Genomic DNA, 15887 nt, shown 5'->3' on the forward strand with positions numbered 1-15887 from the left:
GCGTCAGCTTGGATCAGCGGCAGACGGCGGAGAGCCGAGACGAGAAGGGATTTGACGGGTAGAGCTGGATGAGGTTGGGACGGAGCGGAGTTCAGTTGGATCGCAGCAGAGCTGTATTTGATGGAAGTTGGGAGGCAGGGAGGGGAAAGAAGACGTCGCGTCGTTGGTCCTTGGTTTCTTTTGCTTCTTTCGTCGCCGTCTCTTGTTGTAACTTCGCATTTTCGTCCGCACTCGTCCCCGACACTTTTCGTCATACGTCTTTGTCGAAGTTTCACTTCTCCTACCTACCTTCTAGCTGCCTCTCTCGCTTCGTCTCGATGCTCTCTTCTTCCTTGCTTTGCTCTCCTATTTTAGCTCGTGCTTCAACCTCCTTTGCCCCTCGTTGAACTTCCCTATCTATCACGTTCCTGCCCCTTCTTTTCTTTCTTCTCCTTCCTCTCGTATCTTTGCTCTCGAACCACTTCTCAACCGACAATCTAAACTCTCCTCGATCGGTCCTTCCTCGCAGGCCCGTGACTTCTCGAGCTTCCCTCCCCTTCTTGATCCTCCAACCATCACCCTCGCTCGCAACAAAAATGGCAAAGTCAACTCTCCTCTCAACCTACCGCCCTCCCTTCTGGATCTCCGTCTGGTTCGCAGCTTCAACGGTGCTCGTTCTATGGGTGAGTCTCGACGAGATGAAGAGAGAGAGGAGCTAAGGAGGGAAGCTCGAAGCTCACTTCGCTTTGCTTTGCCCTTCGTTATATAAGGATGCTGGATACTGTTTCCTCAGGTGAGTAGGCTCTCCATATGGATATCTCTTTGGTGCTGAACAGCAAGAAAGCTCACTCCTGCCTCTTGTTGCGTCTCTTCAGGCCTAGGTCGATGGTTGGTGAGCTCGACTCGTCCCTCCCTCGATTCCCTCCCTCCAATGAAGATGCTGATCCTCGCTCTGATTCTTGCCTTACAGGTGGTGACCTTCACTGGATCTGGGCTCCTTACAGTCTTTACGCTGAGGTCGACTACATGTGAGCTCTGTCATTCGTTCTGATCTTGCGAGAACTCGAGGGAAGCGGGGGAGTCGAAGGAGAGGAGGAAGCTCGTCGGTTCGAAAGGGTTCGAAAGGGAGAGCTGGTCGAGCTCGCTCAGCTCTATGGTTGGTCCATAGACGAGCTCATGATCTAGCTCTCGTACGAGAGGGTAGACTCTTGTGCTTCAGCTCAATCGAAAGTGGGCCGACCCGAAGAACGAGAACGAAAAACTCAAGTGTTGACCTCTTCTCCTCTCTTCTCCCCTCTTCTTCCAGTTACGGATTGCCAAGTTTCAACAGGGGAGATGGGTTCACCAACGCTCAGTGTGAGCTCTTGTATCCATCTGTTACCGTACACCCGAAGTCGAAGCTGATATATCTACGGTTTTGGCCTCGTAGCGTTGATGAACATCCTTGAGTCAATTCTCAACCGTTCGTTCGACTTCCTCTCCCACTCCTTCCGCACGAGAAGCTCGAGCTGATCTTTGAACTCTCCTCCGCTTTCACAGTCGAATATCTTTACCTTACTCATCCTGGAAAGAAGGTCCATGGTGCGTCCCGTCGAGCTGTATAGGCTCGTTCGAGCTCGAAGAACGCGTGTTGACTTTTGACCTTCGACCTCTCTAGCCACTGCCCCTCTTATTGGCTTCGCTGCTGTTGTGATGACGTTGTCGAAGACTATGCTTTACTGGCTTCAGGTAAGTCTTTCTCTGTATCTTCTGTTCGTTCGTTCGAAGACTCGACTAACCTCGCGTCGTGTCTGATCGTTCCAGGAGTACTACTGCTCGTTCGTCGCGTCTTTTGCCATGTTCCCTCTTCTTTCAACTCCCCATCTGACAAAGCCCTTCCCTTTTGACATCTCAGGTACTGCAACACCGGACAAAACACGCCCTCTCGTCTCCTCTGGCTTTGGATCATCCCTAATGGTTCGCAATCTTTCCTTTCCTCCTTTTTTCCTTGCTCTCGCCATGCTGATCTTCTTTTGTTTATCGTAGGTCTCTGGATTCTCTTCCCTCTGCTCATCACCATCAACCTCGGAGATCGAATCTCCACCGTCCTCCGACGAGATCAGAACGATCAGGTCGCAAACGAAGCGAGGAGGGCGATTGAGGACGCACAGGAGAGGTTTGACGAGGTGGACGATTCGTGCTACAGGACTTCGGTTGGGGAGAAGAAGGTCCAGTAGGTTGGAAGCGGTGGGAGAGATCAAGAGCAAACGAGTGAAGGGACGGGGGGAAGGAGGAGACGGAGAGAGGCCGAAGCGGAACGGAATCGCTTGCTTAAACTTTTATGGGAGCTCATCTACGAAGATTCATAAACTGGCTATCCCTTCTTCTGTACCGCGAGAAGCAAATCTGAACAGAGAATGCGACGCGTTCTTCCTCTCCGACGGAGGCGTCTCAGAATTCGAGAAGTCTTTTGAGCTCTCCCTCCTCCCTTCCTTTGCCCTCCAACGGCTTCCTCCTCCTCTACCAAAGATGCCTCACCTTCTCACCTCCTCCACGGCCAACCACTCCACTCTCCTGGCCATCTCCTTCCCCTCGACTTTCTCTACGCGGTCTACGGATATCGCTCTTGAGCCCAGCGTTCGACCGATCAAGGTTCTCGGAGCAGAGGGAGGAGCGACCAAGTGGGGACGGGTAGAGAAGCTCGCGAGTGGTTTGGGTGTCGATGGAGTTGATTCGAGCTTGGTAAGTGCATGTTTCTTGTTGTGGGACTTGTTCGAGGGGTGTGGGACTGCTGGCTAGGGAGAGAGAGAGCTGGGACGGGGAGGAGAAGAGGACAAGGATGAGGGAGAGCTTGAGCTCGAAGCAGGCCTTCCTAACTTCCCTCAAGAGCTCAAACCTCCAACTTAAAGCTCGTAGGTGGGAGGCTAATGGTCTCATGTAGCTCTTGGAAGGTCGTCTAGCTCTTTGGGGAGCTCAGGGAGAAGGGCAGGAGGTAGACGAGAAGCTCAACTCCTCGAGCTTGAGAAAATGAGCTTCTCGCTTCTCCACTTCTTACACGAGCAACTTCAAGCTTCAGCCTCGCTCTTGCAGCCCGACAGGAGAGCTGTAGTACTGAGGCCTATCTCGTGCAGTCAGGAGGTCCTGCGGGACTGACTTTAGGAGGCGGGGTTGAGAAGAGGATGAGGAGTTGAGCTCAACTTCCTCGAGCTCCCAGTCGCCTTCCCTCGCTTCACCTTCATCTATTTTTCGAGCTTCAGAACTGCAAAGCTGACTTCTAATCCTCGACTATGTTCAGATTGCCCTCGCCCACTCGACGTCCCACCTCTCCCTCATCTCCCTTCCCTCCGGACCTCCTCCCATCCCTTCAACCGACGAGCCCGTCGAGGGAGAGTCGCCTCCTCCCGTCGAAGCCGATCCTACAGCCTCCATCGTCCACACCTACAAGACCTCAACCATCAAGGCCGGAAACACGCATATCTCGCTCGACTTCCTGCCCTCGTTCGTTCGTTTCCCGACCTCTCGAGCTCGTTGAGAGCTGCAGAAGCTCATCGTCCCCTCCCTCCCACAGAAACCACCTCTTCCACACCACTGCTTCTGGATTCGCCAACCTTCACTCCATCCCTTCATCTTCTTCCTCTTCGTTACCGCTACCCCAAAAGCTGCGTCTCCCAGCAAACATCACCTCTGTTCGACCGAGCTCGGACGGAAAGACCTTCGCGTACGCTGGAAAGGAAGTCGACGTTTCGCTCTGGGACGTCGAACGTGGATTCGCTGCTTCTTCGTCGTCGGCTGAGAAGTCGGAAGCTGGGGACAAGAAGAGGAAGTTGGGCCAGAAGGGAGGAAAGGACGCGTTGATGGAGGGTGAGATTTGGAGAGCGAAGAACGTACGTCGTTTCTCTCTATTCCTTCTCCATTTTCTCCTTGATCACCGAGGTCTCACCTTCCTCTTCGCTCTATACCTTCCCAGATTCCCAACGACCATCTCTGCCTCCGTCCAGCAATCTCCCACACCTGCCTCACCTTCCTTCCCTCCGTCTCCCCTCACCTCCTTGCAACCGGAACCTCCTCAGGTCACCTCCGAACCTACGACCCTCGAACCTCAGCTCGGAAACCTACCTCCAACCACCTCATCTCCTCCAAAGGTGGAGGACCCATCTCAGCCATCCAAGCTTCCCTCACCTCCAACGAAATTTACTTCGCCGAAGCCGACTCAGGAAAGATCGGACTCGTCGATGGACGAACCGGACGCGTGTTGTACAGTCTTACGGACTCGACGTCGACCGGACGTTTCTTGCTTCCTCTCTCGCTGGAGGAGAAGGTGTTGATCTCGCTGGCCAAGGACTCGACGTTCTCGGTTCACCGAACGACGGGAATGTCGGAGAACGTCAAGGACACTCCTCATCGAGGGATCACGGCTGCTAGGGTCGGAGGATGCGAGGGAGGGATCGTTCGAGGGTGGGAGGGAGATGTGGCTATCAAGAGGAAGGAGTGGGAGATTAGGAAGGAGAGGGAGGGAGAGGAGGAGGAGACTGTTTGGGAGGGAATGGGCAGGGTCGTTGGCGAGGACGGAGAGGAGGAGGAGAGCGAGAGTGAAGGAGAGGGCGTTGAAGGGATGGAGGAGGGAGTTATTGTCACCATACAGGATGACGCTGAGGATGGGAGTGATGCCGAAGAGGAGGAGGATAGCGAGGAGGAAGAGGAGGAGAAGGTCGTTGTTGTGAAGAAGAAGGGTGGGAAGGGAGGAGCTGCGAAGAAGGCCAGGAGATGATCTTGATGTGCTCGGAAACTAGATTACATCGACATCATCCAGGAGAAGAGAACTTGGGTCCTGTCACTATTGAGAGGTGTGGGCTGCAGCCGGAGGAGGTGACAGGTTTCGACGAGATCTCACTCTCTCCTTCTAAACGGGCTAGTCAAAGAGCCGTAGAGATTGAGACAAGTCTAGAACGACAAAATTGAAGGGATGTAAGTACGAGGTGGAAGCTAATGCACATACGAAACACAGGTGACATGGAGACAGAGCGAGGAAAAGCTACCAACACAAAAACTACGACTCGACCTTCCGCTCTTTGCTTCCTCAGGCTTCACCTCCACGCCTCCGCGTCGTACAGCGTCTCCTTCTCCACCCCAACGTAGCCGTGACCATCGACTCTGTGATGATCTCCAAAGTACCCTCCTTCCGCCTCGCCCGAGTAAGTGCTCGCATCGGAATTGGGTCTCGCTCGACTCGACGTTGGGATTCCGAGACCACCGATCGAGGATCCGAAGGAGCCGTTTTGAGATCGACTCGGAGACGGAGTTGGGTCAATTCGGTAGTCGGGACGAGCTCGTGGATCGAGAGTTTGATGTGAGGTGGCGGTGGAGAGGAGCTTTGAAGGGAGGAACGACGCGTCGAGTTAGTGAAAGCTCAGCGATTTGCGTCCGTTGGTGGAACGAGCGTGGTGTTGTGTGGAGAGTGAAAAGAATGCGAGGCTGGGAGTGAGTGCGAAGAAAGAGATCTTCGAAACCCAGAAACATCAAAACAGAGGTCAGCAAGGTTTCAAAGCTCAGGCGAAGAAGAAAGAAAGTGGGGACGAACTAAATTTAGGAAACGACGAGACGATATGTACTTGCTCGACGCGTCTGTCCATTCGGTTCCTGTCGAGAGTCTGCTCAATTGAGTTGGATTCTCCTTCGGGAATCAGCTCGTCACCTAAAGAAGCTTCCCGAGAGTCTAAATCAGGAGCAGCAAGATCGTTGTTGGGCAAATTGTTTCAATAATCAAGCACCAACCAAAGAGACCCCGTTAGGTTCTTTTCCGTTCAAAGCCAATCCTCCCATCCCATCTATCAACGCGTCCTCCGCTTTGAATGTTGGTGTAGCGATGGAGGGCGTGCCTGCCGACTCATTTGTGGGGGTGGGAGGGTGGGAAGAGTTGAGGGAGGCGGGGAGGAGAGGGTCGGAGGAGGGAGCTGGTCGTTCGACGAGTAGGCGTTCGACTGAGTTCGAGAAGCAGGAGCCAAGAGAGAGGAAATAAGAGTCAGTCAACTCAGTGTGGATAAGTGGGGAAAGGAAGGGACTCACCCGAGATGAGATGTTTGGAGTACGAGCTCGACGAGACCTTCCTCATCTGAACGAGCAGAGGCTTGACCATTTCGACGAGTTCAGCCTTCTGGTCCGGCTCGACGCTCCTGAGGATTCGCTGGAGGACGTAGTTTCCGTAGGCGTCCTTGAGGAGCGTGAGGATGGAGGCAGGAACCATAATCTCCGCGATGAGGGCGCGTCGGTCTTCAGGCGAGGCGGTGATGATGGCCTTCTCGCAGACGTTGGAAGCGAACTTGTGACGAGAGACTGATCAAAGGTGAAGATGCGAGGTCAGTTGAAAAAAAGCGAACGTGAGATGGAGGGAAGGGACGAACGATGAAGCATCTGTCCTCGAAGTTTCGAGATGACGAGTCGACGGTCCTCGTCCGTTCCGTGCTCGAGGACGTACTGGACGACTGCAAGATCAGGGAGGGAATAATACGATCAGACTCGTGAGAGAAGAATAAATCAAGGAAGAAATACGAACCGTAGTTTCCGAACTGATCCAAGACGAGGTTCTGAGTGAACTCGTGCATCTCGTCGAGGAGCGACCGAGTCTGCTCTTGAGGGAGGTGTTCGAAGCAGCGTTGAAGGACTCGGCTGTAGGACGAGAGAAAGATAATCAGGATAGTCAGTAGCGAAAGAGGACGACGAAGAAAAGGATCGAGCTCACCATCCGTAAGGGTGAGTGCTGAGTTCGAAGACTGAAAACGATGAAGGGAGGAGGCAAGACGCGTCAATTTCCGAACTAGTCCTACGAAACGACGCTGACGAGACACTCACCCTGTCCCTTGAAAGCCTCGACAAAGTCCAGTCCAGGCGAGGGAAGCGAGACGATCCTCTGAACGACGTGGTTGGCGTTGCTTGACTTGACGCACTCGAGGATGTTTCCCTTCAACTCTCCGACGAGAGTCGCTCTTTGATCGTCCAGGACGTGCTCGAGAGCCTTCTGAATCGCTCGGCATCTGCAGAAATAAGATCAGAGGAAGGGAGAGGTCGGAATTCATAGGCGAGAAGGAGTAAGCAAGAAAGAACGACGAACCCGTAAGTCTGCAACGAGAGACGAAGGACGTTCCCCTCCATCGTCTTGGCCAACCCAGTCTTCTGCTCCTGATCTCCGAACTCGAAGAGCTTTTGGATGACGTAGTTTCCGAACACTGCAGCAAAGAAAAGGAGCGGAGATCAGCAAAGGCAGTTTCGAGCTCAAAGAAGGGAAAGGGAGAGGAGCTCGCCATCGGTCTGTATCGAGAACGCGTCGGTAACGACCTCGCTGAAGACCTGCTGTCGCTCCTCGTCGGTAGCAGACTCGAGCTTCTGTTGAATGAATCGAGAACCATGCTGATCCTTCGAGAACTCGACGACGTGGTCGACGATGTCCTGTGAAACGCAAGGAGACGAACGAAGCAAAACGATCAGCTCTCGAACTCCTTCGAGCGAGCCCTGGGCAGAAATAAATCCTCATACTCACCGAGATCTCCCACTTCTTCGCCTTGTTCGTCCTGAACTCCTCGAGCAAAGGACTCCTCGGAACCGCAGGAACCTGCTGATGGAACGACGCGTGGTGCTGATCTCCCGTCCTGTTTCCGTTCCCCGTCATTCCAGCTCCGAACCCGAAAACCCTTCCACCGTTCGCACCGAACCTGACGGCTCCTCCTCCACCTCGAAGTCGGGCTCCGGCCTGTTGCTGCTGGAAGTGGATCTGGGACTGGTTGCTCTGTCCGAACTGGTTGCGGTATCGACCGTTTCCGTTGTTTTGAGGGTAGGAGGAGTGCGGGATTGAGGAGGACATGGAAGAGGGAAGGTAGGCTCCGGGCTGGGAGGAAACGCAGAGACGGCGGCGAAGAGGAGGAAAGGGGAGAGGAGGGGAGAGAAAGGGTCAGCGACGACGAGACACTGGCAAAGGACGGGTCGTTTTCTCGACCCAAGCTCAAGCAAGACGAAATTAACTCACCTGCGAGTTCTTCAACTCTCCGTTCGACCCCATCTGAGGACTGAAGCCACCCGCAGGGGATCCAGGAACTCCCATCATCCAGTACGGCCTCCCTCCTCCCTGCTGCTGCTGCTCGTAAGGATTGAACGGCATAGCTCCCACTCCCAACCCATTCGATCCTCCAATCGATCCTCGACTCGTCGAAACCGGAGATCCGTAGACTCCACCTCCGTTCTGGAAGTGTTCGAATCCTTCGGCGGGGACGGACGCGTACGGGTTGAACGAAGCGGCTCCCATTCGAGGAGAGTCGACCGATGAGTAGGACTGAGACTGGTCTGGCGAGGTAGGATAGTAGTACTCGTATCCTCCGGCCGAGTAGGTAGCTCCGTTCTGGTTCGACGAGCCTGAGGGAACGGCGGATCGCATCTGAGGGGAGTAGGGTTGGTAGGAGTTGACGCCGTTGCTGGATCCGTTGGGCTGGTAGGGTCGGTAGAGATGGAGGTTTGGAGAGGAGTAGGGAGCGGAGTTGGGGTTGAGGTTGTGCTGGGATCGAGGAGGTTGCTGGGAAGAGGGTTGCTGTTGCTGTTGCTGCTCGGACGTCGTCGTTCCTCCTCCGTTGGAGGTCTTGAGAGCTTCGTCTAGGAGAGCGGACTGAAGAACGGCGTTGATGTGCTCCTGAGCGTCGTTGATCTGGTTCTGAACCTGTTGCTGCTGGGAGGGTTTGAAAGCCGCTGCCTGAGCTGCTTCAGCCTGTCGTTGACGAGACGAGATCGACAAGGAGTTGGTTGGGGAGTGATCCTTGTTTCGAGTTCAACACCAACAGAGAAAGTTCAAAGCGAATAGAGGTAGACAAAATCAGCTTGCGCTCTCTCGAAGCTTTCAAGAACCAAGACGAAAAAAAACAGCGAGAGCCAGAACTGACCGACCATTCCGCTGCTCTGCCGACGACGCCCTTGGAAGGGAGCTCGTCGCTCGAAGGTCCGTTGTTTTGTTGAGAGAGTTCGGGAGAAGAAGGAGCTGGAACGGCTGACATGGTGGTCTTTTTGGTTGAAGAGAGGGTTGTAGATTGAGCTGAAGGATCTGGGAGGAATTATTCGGCGAAAAAAGAAAGGGAAGGGGAAGGAAGTGAGATGATGTTCAGACTCCCCAAAAAGAAGCAGCGAGGTGAGCTCGCTCCCTTCCTGACGCTTCCGTCCAGCCTCCAGACGCTGCCACCACCTCCTCCGAGATCTCCAAACTTGATGATCCTCTAGAGCGGAGTCTGAAGAAGGGTCCGGCGCTCGAAAAAAAGTTCGATTCGAGATGTTTCCATCGACGAAGAGAGGACAGATCGATTTCGCCTTCGCCTCTCCGCTCTCCGTCTCTCGACCTGTCCTCGTTCGTGCTTTCCCTTCCTTTTGGGACCTTGTGGGACCACTCCGAGAGCTCGGAATATAGACGAGGGAGTGTACTCACGAAGAGGGAACTATTTGACAGCTGAAGAACCGAGAAGAACGTGAAGGGACTGGGTAGGAGGGCGAACGAAAGGAAGGGGAAGGAGATGGCAAGGTCAGCTCGGGTTGCTTCTCTCTGTGCTCGCTTCTCTAGACTGCTCCCTCCCTCTCCTGAATCGTCGACTTACCAGTGATGCGATGCTGTAGCTAAGACGGGTGCTCTGCTTTTTTTTTTGGAGACTGTTCTAAGGGAAGGTGTTGGTCTGCGGCCAAAAGACTCTTTTTCGTCCAGCGACTCGCTCACTTCCAAATTCCCCAGCTCTCCCCGACCGCTCCAGTTGGCAACCGACTCGAGTCCAAAGCAGCGAAAGCATGGGTATCAGATCGAAACAAGTAGGTACGTACGTAAAGAGAGGAGCGAGCCAGAAATCAAGAGGCCCAGGTAAAAAGCAAAGGAGGGTGGAAAAGGGAAGAAGGGAGAGGGAGGTCGTCAAGGAACGGGGACGCGATTGGTCGTGAATCGAATGAAGGCGAACAGGAAAGGGAGAGAAAACTGATCTAGTCTAAGAAGTGCGGAGACAGATGCAGTCCCAGAAAAATGAAAGGAGGAGACAGAGATGCTAGATTATGCTAAGAGAGGACGGTGCTTGGACGAGTTCGAACCGAAAACGACGAGCGAAACGGACGCGCTCGACCTCCTCAGTTCCGAGACGCACTGAAGAACCAGGAAGCCCTCTTCGCTGAAGCACTACTGGTAGCTCCGTCTTCTCCTTGGACTCGAGAGAGGGGCGATCCAGGGATCAAAGGCGTCGCAGAAGTACCGGAAGATCCAGATCGTTGGATGGGCGCTCCTCCTCCTCCTCCTCCTCGAATTGGCTTCGCTATTCGTCCGTTGTTGAAGGAAGGAGCGGCTTCTCGTTGAGCTGAAGGGAAAGAAAGCGAAAATCACAAAGCGAGAGTCAGAACGAGTCAAAAAAGAGAAGCAGGGACGAGAGAGAGAGACTCACACTTCGCAGCCTCGATCCTCTCCTTCATCGCAACGAGTTGACCCTCGAACTTGACGTTCTGCTGAACAAGTCGACGATCGGCATCCTGGAGGAGCTGTTCCAGGTTGAGGATACGCTCGTTTCGGGCGAGAAGCTTCCTCTCGGCGATTCCAGCCTCCTTCTTCATCGCAGTGTTCTGGTCAACGAGCTGCGACGACGAAATGGGAAAGGGATCAGGGTCGATCTTCTCACAGCAATTTCAGAGGAGAGTCGAGGATAAAGAGGTAGTAAACTTACCTGCTTCTGAACAAGGCCCAACTGGTCCAAGTTCCTCTCCAAGAAAGCCATCTTCTTCTGCTGGTTCTTCGAGTTGGCGGCTTTGATGACGGTGTTGTAGTGCTCTCTCAGATCGTCCAGTTGGATCTCGAGTTCGACGACCTAGTAACGAAAGCGGGTTGGATCAGTTTCGTCGCACTCGAGCTCGTCGGAAGGAGGGAAAGAAAGAACGCACCTTCTCGCATCGGTTCTGAAGATCCCTCATCAAGTTCCTCTTGGATCCCTCGAAGTCGGCGAGTTGAACGGCGATGGCTTTCCTCGTCCTCTCGAGATCCTTCGCACTCTCCTGGAGGTTCTTGCTTCCTTCGATTCCAGCGGAAGAGACGGCGAAGGCTCGCTGTGGTGATTCGAGCGAAACGGGAAAACGACGCGTCAGTTTGACGTCTTTCAGGAGGCCATCGAAGGCTCGAGAGAGACAAGGCGACAGGCTTGAACTGACCTTGAGCTCCTCGTTTACTCCCTTCAGGGACTCGATGGTCATCGTCTGGTTCTTGGCCTCCTGAGAACGATGTTCGAGTTGTTGACGAAGGTCCGAGATCTCGCTGAGTTGGACGTCCCTCTTGGCGGCGTACTGAGCTTCGAGTTTGCTCTGCGAGAAACCAAGAAGAAGGGAATCGTCAGTAAGCGGCGGAAGAGCAGAAGAGACTCGTCAAGAGGAAGGAACCTTGAGATCAGCCATCGTCTCAGCGATATCGACGTTGCTCGCCTCCTCCTCTCGAATCGTCCGTTCTGTTCACCAAAAAATAACACGCGGAGTCAGTCGTCGGCCGCAGACTCATAGCTCGGAAAGACCGAGGCAGAAGCACTCACCCAGCAGTTCCTCGTACTCAGCCTCCAAAGTTCCCAACCGCTGCTCGACCTCCTCCCTCCTCCTGTTGACCATCTCGGCGTCCTCCTGCGCCAGACGAAGTCGATCGTGCGAGTCTCGAAGAAGAGCCTGTCCCTCAGAAAGCTGTCGATGAAGGAGAGTGACGTCCTCGTTGCTGAGAGAAGTTGTAGGGTCGTCTGGGTCGACGGCGTTGAGTTTGGCGAGAGTGATTCGGATGGCGTCCTCCTTCTCGGAGAGAGTTCCCTCCTGCAAATCAAGAGCCAGATCTGAGTCAGTTCTTTCGAAAAGGGAGTAGTGAAGTATAAGAGAGATCGTACTTACAGCATCGAACTTGGCCATCATAGCAGCCATCTTCTCGGCCTTCTTCCTCTCCTTCTCCTCGGCAGCAGCGTCCTTAGCGCTCGCCTTGAGAGTCTCCAGCTGCTTCCTAAGTTCCTCGACGTCTCGTTCCGATTCGACGATGGACTCCTTGAGGGTATCGATCTGGATGGCGGACTCCTTGTTGTCGTATTCGAGACGTTCCTTCGCCAGACGGAGGTCGTTGAGGTCGGAGGAGTTGACTTTGAGGTCCTGTGAAGGAGAAGGACGCATCAGATGACGGAAGAATTAGCTGGAGGATAATGAAGAGAGTATGAAGAGAGTTTGACGGGAGAGAGAGGAACGAACGGTGGAGAGGGTTCCAACCTGTTCTCGGTACGACGTGAGCTCCTCTCGAAGATCTCGAAGCGACTTCTCCTGGAGCAGCAGAGCTGATTCCTGTGTGATCCGAAAGAAAGAAATCAGCACTTACTCCCCAGAGAGATAAAAGATGCGATGAAACGAACCTTCTCGGCCAACTGATCGTTCAACTCGTTCTCCCTCCTCAAGAAATCGTCTCTCTCGTCCTTCTCCAACCCAGCTCCTCCAGGCGTAATCGGTCGACTTGGCATATCCCTGAGTCCGTCGAGCGTAGGATTGCTGGGAGTTCCACTCCTCGTCGGCGTCGGTGGAGGACCCATGCTCGGTGTGCTCGGAGTCGTACGAGGAGCGGCTCCAGATCCAGACGCGCTCGCCCAGTGCTCCTTCTCGACCGTCTCTCCAACCCTCCACTTGCTCGCCTCCTGCTCCAGCCTCGAGATGTAATCCTTCGCCCTCTTCAGCTCGATCTTGAGCTCTCCGATCGAAAGCTCCTTGTTGACTCGAGCCTGATTCTTGATGCTCTTCGCTCGCATTCCGAATCGAAGGGTCGATAGAGTTTCCGACTCGTTGTAGGACGCTGGGGAGCAGTTGATGATGAGGGTGGTCCGCGAGTTTCCTCCGAGGGACTCTTGGAGGATACGGGTGAGTTTCGAGTCTCGGTAGGGGACGTGTTGGGACTGGGAAGGGACATCGAAAGAAGACGCGTCAGGGCGGGAAGGGACGAGGAGAGCAAAGCGACGACGAGCTCACCTTTCCGTCGGTCAAAGCGTTGATAACGATTCCGAGTGCCGAGAGAGATTTGTTGATCTTCTTGGCTTCCTCGAGAGTCTGACCTGTCGCTCCAGTCTTTCCGATCTATCGAAGCGAGGGGAGGTCAAGATCAGCGGCGGAAAAGACGCGTCGAAGACGAATGGCACGAACCTTCTCCGAACCAGCCAAGTCGACGAGGTAGAGGTATCCATTCTTGGCTTCTCCCGAGTCGAGATTCTTCTGAGCGATGGTGATAACGAAGATGGAGTGGGAACGTGAGGATTCGGCGTTCATGTCTGGTCAAGCCGGGGAGGAAGAAAGAAACGATGAGCTCTGTTCGACTCGGAACTCCAGCATCTTGCTCGATAGCCCTGCCTTGAAATGTATACTCACTCGTCGCACTCGTCACTCTCGCACTCTGACCCTGCTTCATGATCTCAAAGACCTCCGACGCGTCCGACACGTTGTACTGAGTGAGACCCTTGACGTAGACTCCTCGGTTCTTCTCCTCGTGAACTTGAAGGTTGTCGTTGTGGGCTGGTGAAGATAGAAGAAAGATGAGCTGCGAGTCTCGAAGGAGTCAGAGCAACGGATCTACTCACGAGCCAGCAGATCTCGAATCCTCTCCTGGTAGATCTCCATGAACGAGCACTTGACCATGTACTCGACGTTGGAGGACGAGTGAATGATCTCTTCGAAGATCTGCTCCGTAATTCTAGGCGTTATGCCCTTCATCTCCTTGTCATCGATATCGGAACCCTGAGACACGAAGAAGGAAGGGAGGTGAGCTCGTACGTTGAGCTGAGGGAAAGAGGTCGAGACGACGAAAGATCTCTCGTACCCTGTTGATCGAGACAAGGGAGACTCAAGTCAGTGAGGTGCTTGGAAGATTAGTCAGACGAGAAGGTGTTAGACTCACATCATCGTGTACGTCTTTCCTGGAAGGAGGGAAAGGATCGAAGACGAGCTCGTGTCAGCCCAAACTCCCTTTCTGCTTTCCCTCGATGGATAGATTGGAAACGAGAGACGCACCTGATCCAGTCTGTCCATACGAGAAGACGGTACCGTTGTATCCCTTCATGACATCTTGGAGATGGGTAGAGGAAAGCGGGAAGAAGTCAGGTCAGCGAGGGAGAGGGTGGACAGGGGAAGGAGGGGAAACAGGGTGAGCTCGAGCGAGACGAAGAGCGCCTGGACCGACCTTGAACCGTCTCTTGAATTCCATACTCGTAGATCTCGCTTTGGAGAGTCCTCATCCCGAATACTCTATCGAAAGTGAATCCATCCTGTAGAACCGTGAGAAAAGGGAATCAGTTGAGATCGTCCGACCCGTTTCGCTCGTTGGCTCCCTCGCCTTCCTTCCTTCCCGTCGCTCTACCAGCTTCCTCTCACAAGTTCAAGCTCTACCGCTCGAGATCCGTACCACGCCTATCTCTCTCCTACAGAACCTGCTCCTTCCAGCTCAACTTGTCCTTCTCATGCGGCCCCCAACTCTAAACGATCCTCTCTTGTCTCGAGCTGAACTGACCTTCTCTGATCCAGCGAGTGCGACGGCCTCTCCGGTGAGGTTGAGAGTCTTCTTGTTGTCGTCGAAGGCTACTATGATCTTGGAGCCTTCTCTAGTTTCTATAGAGTTGAGAGGTCGGAATCTGAAGGAGGGAAAGGGTACGCAAAGGGGAGGAGAGAGGAAGGACGGCGGTGAGCTCGCTCGTTCCGTCGAACATCTCTCCCTCCCTTCTGCCCTCGCTCGCCCGGCGCAGAGAAGGAACGACGCATCAAAGGGAAACTAACTCACCGACATACGACCTTGATGTTGTTTCTATCAGCCATCTTGTAGCGATCTCAGAGGGAGAGAAAGTCGGTCGAAGAGTCGAAAGAGGGGGCGGAGAGGAGGAGGAGGAGTGAGCTCGGATGGGAGAAGGGACGGGAATGGAACGAGCTCTAGAGTCGAGAGAAAGGGGAGGGAGTCGAGTCCAGTAGAGTCCAAAGGAAGGACGAGGGCCTCTGAGGGACGAAGGAGAAGGGCGAGAGAGGGAGGGAGAAAGAACGAGTTTGAAGCGGGTTGGGAGGAGGGTGGAAGTTGGGAGGGAGTCGACGGAAGGGGAACGAGCGTGCCTCTCTTTCTTGCTCGTGAATATCTTCTTTTCAGCCATTTTCGAATATCGTTAGCATCAACAGCCACTTGGTATGGATGAGAAAGATCAGAGAGCTCAACTCCTGTTTGTTGTTTTATCTAGAGCGGAGGCAAAACAACGGAGGACGAAGAAGGAGTCGAGCTCAACTCCTCTCCTCCTTCTCTCCCAACTTCCATCATCGCCTCTCCTTCCGCTTCTCTTCCCCTGGACTCTTCTAGTCGATTATGATCTCTTGGATCCATCAGAGTTGTTGGTAAGCTCATTTTCTCTCCTAAAAAGATCAGGAAGGAAGGAAAAGCCGAGCTGACTCCGAGTGCGTCCTTCGTCTCGCTCCGACCCCTTCTCTCGGTTCTCGCCTTCTCCCCTCGTCCAGCAAGAATCTGAATGGGCTTGGGTCAAGATGACGCACCTGCAGGGTGTGAGAGAGTGGGTTCGCGTGGTTCCCTCATCCTCAACGGATGCCTTGTAGTCTTCGGAGGCAGGACTGGCGGGATCCCACCTCTCGCCCTCGCGTCCTTCGCTTCCAATACTCTACTTTGGCTCTCTCTGGGAGTTTATTTGGCACTCATAGGAGAGCGTTTTTACGCTGAGTGCAGTTCGCTTTGGTCGTGTCGTCGGTCAATTGAAGGAGGAAGAAGAGGAAGCCAAAACAGCCATCCAGAAGTTGCGGGAGACTTCAAGATCGCTGTTTGCCATAGAGATGGAGTAGTAGGTGAGTTTGAGCTTCGCTTCATCTTTATTCGCTTCTTGCTGTCGCAGAAATCTCGCCGTTCTTTGCTGACTCTTTTG

At 53.9% G+C, this 15887-nt stretch overlaps 4 protein-coding genes across 4 annotated transcripts; 2 read left to right on the plus strand and 2 right to left on the minus strand.

The window, feature by feature from the left end:
• Nucleotides 1-575: 575 nt before the first annotated feature.
• BDY24DRAFT_417053 (uncharacterized protein) lies at nucleotides 576-2195 on the plus strand (the record flags this gene model as incomplete). Its single annotated transcript, XM_076643665.1, has 11 exons — nucleotides 576-662; nucleotides 750-772; nucleotides 855-871; nucleotides 950-1007; nucleotides 1286-1335; nucleotides 1409-1441; nucleotides 1519-1560; nucleotides 1637-1707; nucleotides 1783-1796; nucleotides 1874-1935; nucleotides 2005-2195. 11 exons carry the CDS (start codon nucleotides 576-578, stop codon nucleotides 2193-2195), a joined length of 648 nt encoding a protein of 215 aa, XP_076494693.1.
• Nucleotides 2196-2415: 220 nt separating this feature from the next.
• Nucleotides 2416-4800, plus strand: BDY24DRAFT_396158 (uncharacterized protein). The gene is made up of 4 exons (XM_076641401.1): nucleotides 2416-2700; nucleotides 3254-3456; nucleotides 3527-3842; nucleotides 3926-4800. Exons 1-4 carry the CDS (start codon nucleotides 2488-2490, stop codon nucleotides 4724-4726), a joined length of 1533 nt encoding a protein of 510 aa, XP_076494694.1. The 5' UTR covers nucleotides 2416-2487; the 3' UTR covers nucleotides 4727-4800.
• Nucleotides 4801-5582: 782 nt separating this feature from the next.
• On the minus strand, nucleotides 5583-9032 carry BDY24DRAFT_133762 (Pumilio-family RNA binding repeat-containing protein). Its single transcript, XM_076636025.1, has 11 exons — nucleotides 8874-9032; nucleotides 7973-8749; nucleotides 7490-7834; nucleotides 7254-7398; nucleotides 7064-7178; nucleotides 6805-6986; nucleotides 6695-6725; nucleotides 6509-6621; nucleotides 6357-6437; nucleotides 6022-6288; nucleotides 5583-5936 (listed from the first exon to the last, which is right to left on the minus strand). Exons 1-11 carry the CDS (start codon nucleotides 8982-8984, stop codon nucleotides 5719-5721), a joined length of 2385 nt encoding a protein of 794 aa, XP_076494695.1. The 5' UTR covers nucleotides 8985-9032; the 3' UTR covers nucleotides 5583-5718.
• A 649-nt stretch (nucleotides 9033-9681) lies between these two features.
• BDY24DRAFT_396180 (kinesin heavy chain) lies at nucleotides 9682-15043 on the minus strand. Its single transcript, XM_076641402.1, has 19 exons — nucleotides 14759-15043; nucleotides 14492-14612; nucleotides 14165-14249; nucleotides 13996-14049; nucleotides 13883-13901; nucleotides 13566-13723; nucleotides 13357-13500; nucleotides 13135-13259; nucleotides 12964-13068; nucleotides 12360-12890; nucleotides 12202-12291; nucleotides 11857-12105; nucleotides 11517-11781; nucleotides 11371-11435; nucleotides 11146-11295; nucleotides 10882-11043; nucleotides 10668-10808; nucleotides 10392-10578; nucleotides 9682-10307 (listed from the first exon to the last, which is right to left on the minus strand). Exons 1-19 carry the CDS (start codon nucleotides 14791-14793, stop codon nucleotides 10084-10086), a joined length of 2910 nt encoding a protein of 969 aa, XP_076494696.1. The 5' UTR covers nucleotides 14794-15043; the 3' UTR covers nucleotides 9682-10083.
• Between the last annotated feature and the right edge of the window lie 844 nt (nucleotides 15044-15887).

The sequence above is a fragment of the Mrakia frigida genome (assembly GCF_051309035.1).
Source record: "Mrakia frigida strain ATCC 22029 unplaced genomic scaffold BDY24scaffold_25, whole genome shotgun sequence".
NCBI classification, from domain to species: domain Eukaryota; kingdom Fungi; phylum Basidiomycota; class Tremellomycetes; order Cystofilobasidiales; family Mrakiaceae; genus Mrakia; species Mrakia frigida.